At 58.7% G+C, this 14,468-nt stretch overlaps 1 protein-coding gene across 17 annotated transcripts in view; it reads left to right on the forward strand.

Moving 5' to 3' along the window:
- Window positions 1-4,021: 4,021 nt before the first annotated feature.
- Window positions 4,022-14,468, forward strand: part of POU2F2 (POU class 2 homeobox 2) — a 35,435-nt gene continuing 24,988 nt past the window's right edge. For 15 of the 17 annotated variants that reach the window (XR_006055949.2, XR_006055950.2, XM_060398624.1 and 12 more), the window contains exons 1-4: window positions 4,022-4,083; window positions 12,456-12,521; window positions 12,637-12,671; window positions 12,806-12,862. Coding sequence is in view for 15 of the 17 variants with exons in the window: in XM_060398624.1 (XP_060254607.1) it covers window positions 4,056-4,083; window positions 12,456-12,521; window positions 12,637-12,671; window positions 12,806-12,862 (186 nt within the window). In the remaining 2 variants the exon portion in view is untranslated. Of the gene's footprint in view, window positions 4,084-5,648; window positions 5,743-12,455; window positions 12,522-12,636; window positions 12,672-12,805; window positions 12,863-14,468 lie in introns of all 17 variants that reach the window. The other 2 variants (XM_060398627.1, XM_060398626.1) reach the window with 2 other exon arrangements.

Raw genomic sequence — 14,468 nt, forward strand, 5'->3', positions numbered from 1 at the left:
CCTGCTCAGCTGCCTGCTTGTAAGTCCACCAAAGTCTTCAAGACTCTCACTCAAACTCATCCTCTCATCTGCATCCCCATGGCCGCATTCTCTCCTGTTGTCTAGACCACTGTCCCAGCCGCTCCTCTGATCATTTTCTCCAACTTCCACCCACCAGCCTGCTCTCACACCAGTCCCCCGTGGGCCTCTCTTATACAGACTCTTCCTGCTCAGAATCTTTCCACCTGCAACATCAAATCCAGCCTCAAGTCTGTGTCTTGGGATTCATCTTTGACTAGCACTTATCGGATACTTTCTGAATCAGTTGTGGAATATCAGAAAACTCCCATCAAATCCAGTCTTCCCCTTGGACTGTGAGCTCCCTGGGGGCAGATTTCAGATCTAGTTCTCTTCTAAGTCCTCAGCCCCGAGCTCACAGCTTGGCTCTAAGGGACACGCAGGAAATGCTTGGGGGCTTCCCAGGTGGCACAGTGGTAAAGAATCTACCTGCCAGTGCCTGAGACATGGGTTCAATCCCTGGGTCAGGAAGATCCCCTGGAGAAGGAAATGACAACCCACTCCAGTATTCTTGCCTGGAAAATTCCATGGACAGAGGAACTTGGAGGGTTATAGTCCATGGGGTCGCAAAAAGACTTGGACATGACTTAGCAATTAAATAACATCAAACAAGCATCACTGATTATACTGCAGGTAAATGGTCTCAGCAGGGGTTGGCAAACTATGGCCCACAGGCCAGATCTGACTTACTGTCTGTTTTTGTGTAGCTCTGAGGGCAAGGCTGAGGATGAAGGAGGTGTGTAAATAGGAAATGAGCCCAGAAGTCAGGAAGAGGTGGACAGGCAGTGCCCAGGGGTGGGGAGGCAGGTGGGGTTTGATTCCAGAGTACTGGAGGCCTTACTGGGAGGATTGCATGACCCTGCAGCAGGGCCTGCCAGACATACTTTGGTCTGTGTGTCTGTTTGCCACCCCTCATCCTGCTTTCCTCTGTGTCTGGGTCCCTAATCAGCTTTCCCTGACCGTCCGCCCACCGACCTGCCTCACCATGCAGAGGTGGCCCTCCTTGGGCTCTGCTGAAGGCAGAACGCCGAGATGCAAAGGGAGGTTAATATTGATGAATCTCAGACCCAAGCTCACCTTCTGGCTCGGCTGTCAACTCATAGGTAACCCGGTCTCCTTGTCTCCTGCCAGCCTGGGTCCCTCTCTGAGTTCCTACATGCTACAGCTCCAGAGATGAGGCAGCACTTCAGGGAAACCCTGCTCAGGTCCCCACGCAGAGCAGGGACATGGCTGGGGGTCCCCACGCGGAGCAGGGACACGGGCGGGGGCTGAGCGAAGAGGTCGCCAGACACAGCGGGATGCAGAAAGAGGTTGGGGAGCCAAGCCACAGAGAGGGTCCCCAGGGGCGGCTGAGAGGAAGAGGCCATGGTTGGGGGCCCTGAGGGGTGAAGAATCTCGCTCTGCTGTCCCCGGTGGGCTGGCTGCTCCCCCCACCACTCCCCGCCGGGCCCCCAGGGGACCTCGCTCTAATAATGTATTTGATCGACTCGCCGGCCGCGTACAAGCGATTATTGTCTTGTCGGGAGTCAAACGTATCGATCCGGTGAGAAATATGAGCGGAGCAATGGGGCCCGCGTGTCAGTTACCAGCCCCGCTGGCCCTGGGGAGCCCCCTACGTCTCCTTTAATTACCGCTCAGCCCTGAGCCCAGCCTGGTCTCCCCTGCGCCGCCTCCCTCCCAGGCTTCCTGCACCCCCAGTGGCCCCCGCTGCTCCCCAGCTCCCAGGCCCTACCTGCCTGGCTCAACTTGGCCTGAGGCCTCATCTCCAGCTAAACGGCCACCATCTCCTGTGCCTGGGCCTCCCCGTTCCTGGCTGCCAGGCCCTGCCCACCCAGCATGCCCCTAACTCAGCCCCTCTGTCCTCTCCTGGGCAGGTGGAAGTCTCAGGCCCATTCTTCTTCAAGATGCCTCGACTCCAGCTCAGGAACTCAATTCTGGTCTGCTAGAGGCGATAATAGTGGAGTCAGCTTGAGAGGCAAGAGGGGTGGGGTGATTTTACTCACCATGGGTAGGGGGGGCATGAATGGCTGTCCCCAGCTCCACCTCTCAGCCAGAGGCCTGGGAGGGCAGCACCAGAAACACGGGGTGCATCTCTCCCTTCTCTTGAGTTACCACCCGGAGCTCCCTCTTGACAAGGATGGTGTTGACTGTGGAGCATGGGGGGTGTTTTGGTGGGGTTTTGCTCCCTCTGTAAAGTCCTTATTACCCTCATTTCCAAGTCTTCCAAAACATAAATCCTAAATAAAAAAAGAGTTTAGCAGGCAAATGCAGCTTCAAGACAAGGCTCCAGTGCCATCATCCACCAGATGCCTGACCCTCCCGTATAGAAATCCTGCCATCTGAGAGAGAGAGAGGCAAAGAGGTGGGCCCAGAGGCAGGAGGTCTGAGGTGAAGCCAGCGGATGCTTCAGGGTCTCCGAATCTGCTCAGAGGAATGGCCTTCACAATATGGAATGTTATGAGTGTAGCTGGTGGGGCCACTGTCCCCTCTGTGCAGATGTAAGGGCCACCACCATTCTCATGGAGTGGGCCTGCCTGCCTGGGAGTGTCTGGGCTGCACAGGGCCTGTGTACAGGCAGAAAGGCACTCTTGAAGGCGCTCACACTAACCTGCATGAGTGTGCATGGGTATGAACGTGGGCACACATGGCCGGGAGGTATGCCTGGGTACACCTGTATAGCCGTGCCCATGTGCCCGCATGACAGAGCAGAGAGTTCTGGGCACACACGGGTAGTGTTCGTTGTTGTCAGGGCCTGGGCACCAGGAGTGTTTCCAGGTGTCTGGATGTACACACGTGTGTGTGAAGTATTGGGGTCCCTGTGTAGAAACACTTGAGCGTGTGTATAGGAGTCCAGCCGTCCGTGTGCGCGCGCGTGCTCTGGGGGTCCTCCAGCGTAGGGTAGGGGCGCAGCGAGTCCTGCAGGGCCCGGAGCGAGCAAGTGGGCTGTTTTGAGGCACCAGGCGGCCCAGCAGCCTCGGACCGCGGGCGGGGAAGCGGAAGAGGGCAGCGGGCTGGGCCGCGCCTTTGTCTGCGCCGCCGCGCGCGGGGAGCCCTGCGCCTTTGTGTGACCCTCGCAGGTGTGCGCGCGGGGGCGGGCGAGGGAAGGGGAGGGGCGGAGGGCGGGGCGCCGCCTCCGCACCGGCCCCGCCCTCTGGCCCATTGGCTGGGCGCTGCCGCCCTCTGGCGGGCACCGAGGGAAGCGTTGGGCCGCGAGCGCCGCAGCGCGAAGGGCCAGCCCGTGGCCCCGGGACCCGGTACTTCCCTCCACCCCAGCCACCTCCGGCGCCCGCTTTGCCCCGTGGCGGACCTCCTGCCGCTCCAGGGCAAGGCCCGGCCCTACCACTGCCCACGGGTACTTCTTCCCAGTGGTGGCCGCGGACGCCTCACCTGCGGGCAGAGGCGCGGCTGGGTTCCCCGTTGGCCACAGTCTGCCGAAGCCTCCTCCTGCCCTGCTTCTTGGCTTCAACGCTTCTTGCCTCTGACCCCTTAGAGAGGCCACCTCACCTCTCTGGTCCTCAGTCTTTGTCTGGAAAATGGGGGCAAATAGCACCTTCAGAGATGATGCCTGTCAGCTGTGACAGGCAGGGCCTAGCATTGGGAAAGGCCCGCCCCAAACTCCTAGCCAGTGTTTTAGTGCCGTGTTCTGGGTCCACCTTCTCTCCCAGACCCACAAGCCCTGCTCCAGATGTGCCGGCCGGTGGAGGCGGCAGAGAGGCAGGGCGCACCTCCTCGGGGCACAGCTGCAGAGTCAGCTCTTCCAGCCTCCTTGCGCTCTACCCCCCCACCCCCACTTCCCCAACACACACACACACACACACACAACATGATTTGGGGTCCGCTGCCGGCTGGGGTGGGCCTTCGGGCACGGGTATTTTCCCTTCCGAAGGGGGCGGACCCTGTGGTTTCCTCCCTGGGTGACTTCCGGCAGCGAGGGCTTGGCCCCCAGAGAGGGCGGGGAGATGACACAGTTGTTCCCCCAGCCCTGCGGGGCGGGCAGCATGGTTCACTCCAGCATGGGGGCTCCAGGTAAGGGGCTGGGGCGCACAGGCAGCACCCTGGGGTTCGTTCTGGCTCGGCCTGCCCTTCCTCTCCGGCTGCTCCTCCGCTCTGTGACTCTGTGCCTCAGCAGCTGCCCCTCTCCCCATCCTGCGTGCCCACCCCCAGCTCCTCTGTCCCCTCCCCTCTCGCATCAGCCCTGGGGGGCTTCGGCCCTCTTCTCTCTTCCTCTGCCGCTCCCTGTCCTGGGGGGTCCGGGGGCGAGGGTGGAGCCAGGTGTTGGTCCCCTGCTCTCATGCAGAGGACCAGCGGGTGGGCGGCCTGCGTGATCCTGGGAGAGGACTGCCTGGGGGCTGGACCTCCGAGTGCGTGTAGGCGCATGTGAACAGTGGTTCTGCGTTTTCTATATATGACTGTCAGGTGTGTGTGTGCGAGGGGCTGTGTGTGCGATTCTGTGGGGATAGCCTTGGCAAGGCTCTCTTGATTCACTTCCTCACTCCGTTCACCTCCGATGTCCCCTTCTCAGGTGGCCTCCCCTGCTTTCCCCATCTAAACGGGCAGCCAGTCCCAGCACTCTTGGGCCCCTCACCCTGTTCTGTCTTTTCTTCATGGTACTCATCACCCCTGAAAATGTATGATATGTTTGTGTGTTTATGAACCGCCTCCCCTACCAAGTGTCAGCGGACTGAGCGAACATTGTCTGCCAAGGGCTGTACAAAGTGACTTGTGCCTGTTGACTCATTTGGCATAACGTGTCCATCTCTGCATGATGCTCTAGGCGGTGCGGATAGGAGAGTTAAGTGAGGTAATATAGGAATAGCGGGGCCTGGACCACGGCCAGTGTCCATACTTCAGGGGTGTTTTGTTTGCAGCCCTGTAGTTCTGACCGTGGGGATGTGTCCCATTTGTCGGTGTCTGTGGAGCTGAATTTTGGTTTGGCCTGCGTCTATGTGCATCAGCATTTGCGGGTGTCTTGTGATCCATCATCAACACGTATTTACGGAGCAGTTCTGTGCTGGATGTTGGAAATCCTACTAAAGAAGGCAGTTCTGGGTCTGTCTTCCTGGAGTGCCCAGTTCAGTAACAGAGACAGACCTGTCACCAGATATGGGAGGAAGCACAGGCAGACGGGTGAGAGCTGGGATGCAGGAGGCACAGGGCACTGGGCGAGCCCAGAAGACTTGCCCAGTTCGGCTAATGGGGCATCAGGAAGGACTTCCTGGAGGAGGGCATGTCTGCTCTGAGATGAAGGATGAGTGGGTGTGAGCAGGCAAGGGAGGCGAGGCGGGGGCTGAGGCAGAAGGAAGGTTACTTGCGGGATGCTGTGTGATGTGATGATTTACTGAAGTGACCGTATGTGCAGCTGCGGGTGTGTGTGTGTGCGCGTGTGTGCACAGTGCAGACGCAGCGACCCAGGGCGTCTGCACAGGATAATGTGTGCCTACTGTCTCTTCCCTGTCTGGGGGGAATGGCGGCTTCATCAGGCACTGGGTTAGACCCTGTATTTGGCATTTCTCAGAGAACTGCCCAGCCTGCAAGGCCTGCCTGGGCTCCCCAGCCTGGATGTGAATTAACACATGTGTGGTCTTGAGCAGGTCATGCCTCCTGCTCGGTCTTGGGCTCCACACCTCTGGACTGGATTCCGGGTTGCACCCTGGCCGTCTCCCAGGAGGAGGGGACTCTGGGAGTGTGAGTAGGTGCACGTGTGTGTGTGTGTGTGTGTGTGTGTCTGAGTGACCTGTGTGTGTGTACACATCTCTGTGTGTCTGTCTCGTGACTGTGTGTGTGTGTATACATTTGAGTCTACCTTTATGTCTGAGTGACTCGGGGTGTATGTGTGTGTGCATATCTTGTGTGAGTACATCTTTGTCTATATGAGTGACCCGGATGTGTGTCTATACACACATCTGTATCTGTCTGTGTGTCTGAGAGACTCTGGATGTGTGTGTACCCGTCTGTATGTGTGTCTGAGTGACTCTGGGTGTGTGTGTGTACTTCTCTGTGTGCCTGAGTGACTCTGGGTGTGTGAGTGTGTAGCTGTCTGTATGTGTGTCTAAATGAGTCTGAGTGAGTGTGCACAGCTTGTGTATGTACATCTTGGTGTGTCTATCTCAATGACCTGGATGTAAGTGTGTACCTGTCTCTGTTACTCTGTGTGTGTGTGTGTGTGTGTGTGTGTGTGTATACATCTGGTGTGTGTCTATCTGAGTGACCTGGGTGTCTGTGCATCTGTCTGTGAGTGACTCTGGGACATGCGTGTGTGTGTGTTTGGGGGTGACTTGGTGTGCGAGTGTGTGTACAGGCAGGTGTGCCCACACACGTCTGGGTGTGCGTTTTGCATATCTGCTGGTGGCATTGTGTCTGGGCTCGCACACATTCCCGTCTGGGATCTGCGCACCTGTCCCGTGTGCGTTTGCATGGGCTCGGCCCGTGTCGGAGCCCCGCCTGGCTGAGGCTGTGGTGTGTGCGCTCCGTGGCAGCTCCTGTCAGCACAGCTGCGGGGCCACCGCTCTTGTTGTGTCTGCATCCTCCTCCCTGACACCCAGGAGTGCTCGCTCCCTGGAGGCCACCCCAGGGACAGCTGTGGGGTGTGGGTGTGAAACGCTGCTCCCGGGGAGGCCGGGCTGGGCCAGTGGGCGCGCAGAGGTTCCCGGCAGCGCCCACTCGGCCCACAGAGGCTCCCAGGCCCCAGCCTTGCTTGAGGGCTTTGGAGGCCGGGGACCCAGGGGACAGGCCAAGCGGGGCCGGGAGGGGTGAGGGGCAGCCCTTGGGCCCTCTATATTTAGCCCCGTTTTCGGTAAGTGCTAACGAGAAGCTGGCCCAAGTCTGCTAAAACCGGCTGGGGGAACTGCAGAGGAGAAGTGAAAGTCCGGGGAGGGAGGGGAGGCGGAGGGGACCCAGGGCCCCAGGCCTGGGGCAGTCGGGCAAGCAAGCGGGTGTGAGCCCAGGGGCGGGGCAGCCCTGGGCGGGTCTGACCTGAGGGCGGTGGGACCCAGGGGCCCCTCTGGGTCCTACAGGGCTTCTTCCTGCCCGGTCCTCTGAAAAGTCGCACGATGCCTGTGATGGGAGGAGGGAAGGGTGACCCTAAGCAGCCACCCAGACTTTCTGTGCAGATGAATGAGGCTTTGAGGGGGCACTTCTGAAGGTGGGGGGGAACGTTAGAGCAAATTAGAGTCACATGGAAGGGGGCTTGAAAAAATTAGAACACTTAGGTTTCACCTTGTGCCATAACACTGTGCCAGAGTGTTATGGGGTGGGATTGGGCATGAGTCTTTGTCTAGAGTTGAGAGAGAGAGAGAACGAGAGAGCCTGCAGGATGAGGTCTCAGTGAGCTTCTTGCCAGGGTCACCGTACCCTGAGTCCCCATGAAGACGTCACTGAAGCTTTGGGTCCATGGTGGAAATGGAGTCCCCCCAGTTCATCCCTGGTAGGGATGGTTTGATGAGACCCTCCTCTTAGGCTGGGCTCGATGAAGGAAGAGGAGAGGGGAGGACAGAGGCCTGGGGAACGGGCAGCTCTGGCCATTTTGCTGTCAGCCCAGCCGATGCTGCATGGGTGTGTGAGCTGTGTGGGAGCTGGGGCCGGGGGCGGGATTGGGGAAACAGCGCTAGAGAGTTCACCTCAAACCACGTTTGCCTTTGCAGCCACCATTCCTACAGAGGGGAGGTGACCTTAAAGGGTTAAGGTCAGGTGGGAGCCCCTGGGGGCCTGGGGCTGAGGGTTGAAGATCAGGGTTGAAGACCACAGAGAGAGGATTCTTTCCTGCATTCATTCATTCCAAAGAGAGTCCCAGACTGTGTAGTGGTGACTCCAGTCTGGGCCCCAAGGAGCCCACCGTCTAGGGCAGGGGTCACCATCCAGGCAGTCAGGGTGTGTTGGGGGCAAAGGGAGCCCAGACGAGAGAGGCACTGACCACCTGGGCAGTCCAGGAGGACCTCACAGAGGCAGTGACGTGGAGCTGGGGCCTTAAAGAGGAGCAGGAGTTTGCTAGTCAAGAAGGAAGGGGTCGTCCCAGGCTGGGGGGAGCAGAGGCAAAGGCCTGGAGGGGAGAGAGCGGGGCGGCCCTGCTCATCCTACCCACGAGGCCTGTGAAGACCCCAGATGAGTCAGCCCTGCCCCGAGGGCTTCCTAGCCTGATGGGGGAGACATTCTGGGGCCCAGATGGCTGCAGCCCTTAGGACAGTGACGGGGAGGTGGAGCCAGGGTGGAGGGAACAGGGCAGAGACCCCCACCTGAAGTCATCAGGGTGGTAACTTCATAGAGGACGGAGCCTGTGCTGGGTCCTGAAGGATGAGTAGGAGGTCGCCAGGCAGACAGAGTGGGGAACAGCGTTCCAGGCGGAGGGACCAGCCCACGCCAAGGCTCTTTATGTGACAGAGAGACAGCAGGACAGGGGCAGGAACAAGTAAGAGACAGAGGGAGCCGCAGAGAGGCCCAGACGTTTATAACCTGGGCTTCCAAGCCGGGTGATGCTGGGGACCCAGCAGTGAGTTGGCCCAGGCCTGTCCGCTGGTCAGTGGGGAAGGACAAGGGCATAGGTGACCACAGCCCTGCGGGCTCAGGGCTGGATTGGTGAGAAGAGGCTGCCTTAGTTGGCTAGGGCTACCATAGCAAAGTAACCCCAGACGGGATGGCTTACACGATGGAAATGATTTTTCTCAAAATTCTGGAGGCTGGAAGTCCAAGGTCAAGCTGTCAGTGGGGTTAGTTTCTTCCAGGGCCTCCCTCCTTGGCTTGGGGTGGCCGTCGGCTCCCTGGGTCCTCACCTGGTCTTCCCTCTGTGCCTGTCCGCATCCCCGTCTCCTCATCTTATTAGGGACACCAGTCGACCTGGATCAGGGCCTAGCCTGAGGCCCTGATCTGTACGTGGAGCCTGATCTCATTTTGGCTTCATTACCTCTAAAGATCCTGTCTCCAAAGACGGTCACAGTCTGAGTTACTGGGGGTTAGGAATCCAAGAGAGGAATGTTGAGGGGTACAGCTCAGCACACAGCAGAGGCCGAGGATGAGCACGGGCCCTCTGGGGTGGAGGTGGGGCCCGAGACTGCCCCGGTCTGTGAGCAGGAGGGGCGTTCACCAGCGAGGTGAGGAAAGAACCTGTACGGCCTGGACCCCTGCCCCCCGCCCCTCATCAAGCAGAGGGCGATGCCAGCGTGACTGAAGAGAAGGGTGCATGAGTGCTAAGAGATGGGCAGCGGAGTGTGACGAGGGTCACACCCTGATGGCCAGGATGGGAGCCTGGGCTTTTCTTAGGAGACGGGGAACCGTGGAAGGGGTCACGGCCGGGGAAGGGGCTCCTGGTGGCAGCATGGCCACTGGCCGGAAGGAAGGGCTGCAGGGGTGGCCGCGGCACGGCTTTCCAGGATGCTGGCAGGGATGTAGGGCCACTCTAGGGTTTGTGGTGGCCTGCAGCAGGGCCAAGGGCTGGGAGATTTATTTGCTTGGCTTTAAAATGTCATTTATTCTATATCTGGCTATGCTGGGGCTTCATCAGCGCACAGGCTCTTCTCGGGTTTCGGTGAGCAGGGGCTGCTCTCCAGTTGCCGTGCGCGGGCCTCTCGTTGCGGTGGCCTCCCTTGTGGTGGAGCGCGGGCTCTAGGGGACTCAGGTCTCGGTAGTTAGGGCTCCCAGGATCTAGAGCACAGGCTCAGTAGCTATGGCACACGGGCTCAGCTGCCCCTCGGCATGTGGAATCTTCCCGGACCAGGGATTGAACTTGTGTCTCCTGCAGGTGACAGGAGGATTATCGGCAGGTGGATTCTTTACCACTGAGCCACCAAGGAAGCCGAGTCTTGGAGTTTTAGAGCCAGGATCAGGCAGGACTCCTGCTTCTTGATGCCCCAGGGTCAGGAGGCGGGGGGACTCCTTCCTCGGCTCCCTTTGTGACCTCCTGGGTCTCGCGGTCCTTAACCACTCAATGCCCCTTCCCCAGTGCCCGGAAATAGGGCCTCAACTCTGGGAGCATCTGGGCACCTGCTCCCCACCCCCACCTTGTAAGCTTATGCCTTAGTAGGACTATGTGCGGGCTTATTATTATTATCTTGTTTTATTTCTTTTTTGTGTGTGAAAACACATATATAGTAAAACGCTCAGGTTTTAACTGTACAGTTTGATGAATTTTACATACGTACAGACCCCCTCCCCCCGCCAAACCACCAAACAGATCACCTCCCAAGACATTTCTAACCCTCTGAAGGCTTCTTCACACCCTTTCCAGGTCAGCAACCCTCTAAAGGTGTCCACTAATCTGACCTTAATCACCTGAGGTTGTCCTGCCTGTTTCTGAGCTTCCCTTAATTGGGGTCCTGCTGTCTGTCCACTTCTGTCGTCTCATGTCTTTCCCTTGGCAGCAGGTTTGTGAGATTCAGCGTACGTGATGCAGGAGCTGGTTCTTTTCCGGGCTGTGGAGTATTTCGCTGTACAGACGCACCAATGTGTTGACTCGTCCCCGGTTAACGGGCAATGGGCCCTGGAGCCGTTTCCAGTGGGGGGAGGGCAGTTAGAAAAGGGCTGCTGCCCGGAACACATGTGCCCGGGGCGGTGGTGGGCAGGACGCTGCGTCCTCTGGGGTGGATGCCGGGAGAGGATGTGTTGGGAAGCGGCGCCTCTCTAAGTTTGCTGGGTTGTACTTGGGTGGATTTACAGCCCCGTCAGCAGTGTGTGCCCTGGCTTTTTCCCTTTTTCCCCTTTGTTGGCGCCTGGCTCTCGTTGCTGTGCGGGCTGCTCTCGCGCTGTGGTGCACGGGCTTCTTGTTGCGGTGGCTTCTCTGCTTGCGGAGCGCGGGCTTGAGAGCCCAGGCGCCAGTAGTGGTGGTGCCTGGGCTTAGCTGCTCCGAGGCGTGTGGGATCTTCCTGGATCAGGGATCAAACCCATGACCCCTGCACTGGCAGGTGGATTCTTTACCACTGAGCCACAAGGGAAGCTCTGAGCTGGTTATTTAATCAGGAATTTCAAATCATAGTGGCATTCCTTGTCAAGTGACCCTCAGTTGCAAAATATCTGGACTTGTTTTTCAGTTGCAGAGGCTCTTCAGATCTCTCTTTTCTTTAACTATCTTGGACACAGAGCATGCTAGCGTTGGATGGCTCCGTGGATAGAATGGGGTCTTGGTGGGGATTTGGAGTGAGCTGTGAGATATTAGGGTCAGAGCCAGGGTTGAGAGTAAGGTCTGAGGCCAAGCTGGGAGTCCGGGTCAGGTGAAGGACTCAGGCCGTCTGGACAAGAGCTGGGGATCAGTGCGGGTAAGAAAATTGCGAATGTGCCAGTCAGAAACCCAGACTAGGAGTCTAGGACCAGGAAGGGCTGGGTTTGAATGGCTCTCAGGGTGAGCCTGGGTTGGAGTCACTCTGGAGATAAAGTGGAGGGGATCAGAACAGGTTCATCAGACCACAGTGATACTGATTAGAAGCAGGAGCCCCGGAGTCACGAGGACCCCGGTCCAACCCGGGTGCCTCTGCTGTCTCACGGGGCTCTTGGGGAGGTGCCATCTGCCTGGAACCTCAGTTTTCTCCCCTGTAAAATGGGGGTAATATTGGCACCAGCTGCCAACGTGAGCTCTGAGTCATATCTCGCGCTGTGCTGGTAGCACTCACCTTCCCATGACCAGAATCGGAGTGTTGTGAGCATGGGGTTGTTTCCCTTGCTCCGGGTCTCCTGTTTGCCACCTCCTTCCATTTCCTGTAGTGTGGGATGGGGTTCGTAGGGTGGAGGTTCCAGGTTGGATTAAGGGCTGCAGTCCCAGGTAAGGCTGCAGTCTAGGGTTAGCTCTGAGGACAAGGTCAGGGCAGAAGCGGATGGGGTTGGAGTTGGAGTCACAGAGATGAGAGCGGGGCCGCCCAGCCTGAAAGGGAGGCGGAGGGGGGAGTGGACGGGAAAGTGGTGGGCCGGGGAGGGGACCTGGGGCGCTGAATCACACCCGGAGATCTGAGGACTCGCTCCTGGGGGATGCTGCCGTCCCTCACACCTCCCAGGACCTACTCAGAGTGGAAAACACGCCTCACCGAAACCTGGTGGGGCAGGACGGGCGCCTGGGCGGCCGCTGCGAGGAGGCCCAAGGCTGACTCGCTCCTTTGGAGCATCACCAGCCTCCCCCAGCCCCGGGCGGCCAGAGCCGTGCCAGGACCGAGGGCCAACCTCACCTTCTGTCCTGCCCCAGGCCTCTCGGGGGGTTGGAGGCGACCCTCCCTGTGCCACCTTCCAGAGGGGCCAAGAGGCTCCTCTCCTGTCCTACCGGTGGAGGGCAGGGGCCTGGAGCAGAGGGCATGTCTCCAGGAAAGAGACACTTGCAAGGTGGCAGGGGCCTGGGGGTCTGGGGGAGAGGCTGGGTGGTGCTTGGGGAGCCGCCCCAGAGCCCTGCTGGCTTCGGCACCCTCAGCCCACTGGCATCCCTCATTTGTCCTCAGAAATAAGAATGTCTAAGCCCCTGGAGGCCGAGAAGCAAGGTCTGGACTCTCCGTCAGAGCACACAGGTAAGTGGGGAACGGGGCAGGAAGAGCAGAGGTCACCACGGGCAGAGGGCAGGGGCGCTGCGGGTTTTAGGGTCAGGGGCTAGTGACAACTCACCCCTCGTCCCTCTCTTTGCAGACACTGAAAGAAATGGACCAGACACTAACCATCAGGTCAGGAGGCAGGGGATGGGTATCGGGGAGAGGGGCAGAAGGGAGCAGAGTGGAGCTCTGTTGGGCAGGGGCAGGGCGTCAGAAGTTGCTTCATCTCACTGTTCCCATCGCCTACCCCCACTTGCTCTTTGCAGAACCCCCAGAATAAGACCTCCCCATTCTCGGTGTCCCCGACTGGCCCCAGTACCAAGGTAAGCCCCGGTCAGAGCAGCCAGGGTGACCGCTCAGGTATGACATTTGATAGAGGGTCCCGGATGCCTGCTGTGGGCCCAGGGCCTGGCACCTTGGTGACAGGACTCCTCCCGCCCCTTCTCACCCTCAGGCTCCCGCCCCAGGCCTGTGACTCACCAGGGCTTCTTCCCCTTCCCTGGGGGGGTGGGGGTGGCCAGGGAAATCCCCCCCAGAGCCCCAGGGCGATGAACAACAGGAAGCTGAGGGCCCCGCCCCCATCCCAACTTCCCTGACTGAACAGGGGCCTGCCCCACCCCCACCCCCCAACATACACACTCGAGGCCAGGCCAGGAGTGGGGAGCAGGTGGGGGCGGGCAGATCCAGTGAGGATGCGGCAGGAGAGGACAGCGGGCAGGCCGGAAGGGGCCAGATGGAGCACGTCCCACATCCAGACAGGGCCCTGCTGCAGGGCACAGCTGGGCTTCAAGGGGTGTCTGGTGCCCGGGTCTCCAACCTCCAGTCTGGTGGGGGTGGCCGGCCGATCCAGAGGCCTGAAGATGGCACAGGAGCAGAGGGGGCCTGGGCAGGACTCCTGACCCTGACCAGTGGTGGCCAGAGGATGGGGTGGGGGCCAGGAGGTGCTCTGAGACCATGGGAAAGTCACCCTCCCACCCTGGGCTCCTCAGTCTCCTCCAACCCAGGAGTGGGTGCGGGCAGGTTGGGTGACCTCCTGACAGGTGTCCGGTCCAGAGTGCATAGACATGACCCCGAGGAGAAGGCCCCTGACTCTGACCAGCTTCACTCTGATCTCAAGCTGGGCTCTGGCCTCTGCCCTCGGAGCCAAGAGCATCCATTGCCCCCCTCCCCCCCCAGCCGTGGCCCCCCTCCTCTGACTCTCTGCTGCCCAGCCTGCCCCCACAGCAGCCCTGTTTCTCCCCTAGGAGACCAGTGGGGCCCAGGGGAGCAAAGGCCCCGCTCCCTTCCCCACCCGCCTCTGTCCACAGCTGGTCTGCATTCCCTGCCCTTGCTGCTCCATCCCACCGCATCTCTTCTGTGTCAGTCTTTCCCTCAGGGCAGTCCTTCGTGAGCTTCCATCAGGATGTCAGACATGCACACACCACCCTGTATGATTATTTACATCACAATTTTGTTAAATTGGTTCAATTAAAAAAAACTTATTATGGAAAATGTGAAACAAATACAAAAGTAGAAGGAAGACCATAGCAAAAACAAACCTCCAGGTACCTGTCATTCAGCTTCAACAATAATCAACTCATGAACTGGCTTGCTTTCTCAACAGCTAAAATAAAACTTTTTTTTTAATGGAAATTTTATGAATGGAAAACCAGAATCACTTGCCATGGAAATAAAGACAACGATTATTAAAATTACCCAGAGACTCTTGCCTGTTGTAGGGTCTAAGCCTGAGACCAGTTCTCTATTGTTAGAAGGGAAGGTGAGCCAGGTTTGGAAGGTATTAGAGACATCCTTGCACCTAATGGAGATTTTTCTTAAAAGACCCAGAGAGAAGGAAAGAGCGCCGAGAAGCCTCGGACTCTCACCGTGACACACAGTGTTAGTTTTTTAAAAACCTTTCATTAAATATGACGCACACTTAGATCCTTG

This window comes from Ovis aries, chromosome 14 (genome assembly GCF_016772045.2).
Source record: "Ovis aries strain OAR_USU_Benz2616 breed Rambouillet chromosome 14, ARS-UI_Ramb_v3.0, whole genome shotgun sequence".
Taxonomy (NCBI): domain Eukaryota; kingdom Metazoa; phylum Chordata; class Mammalia; order Artiodactyla; family Bovidae; genus Ovis; species Ovis aries.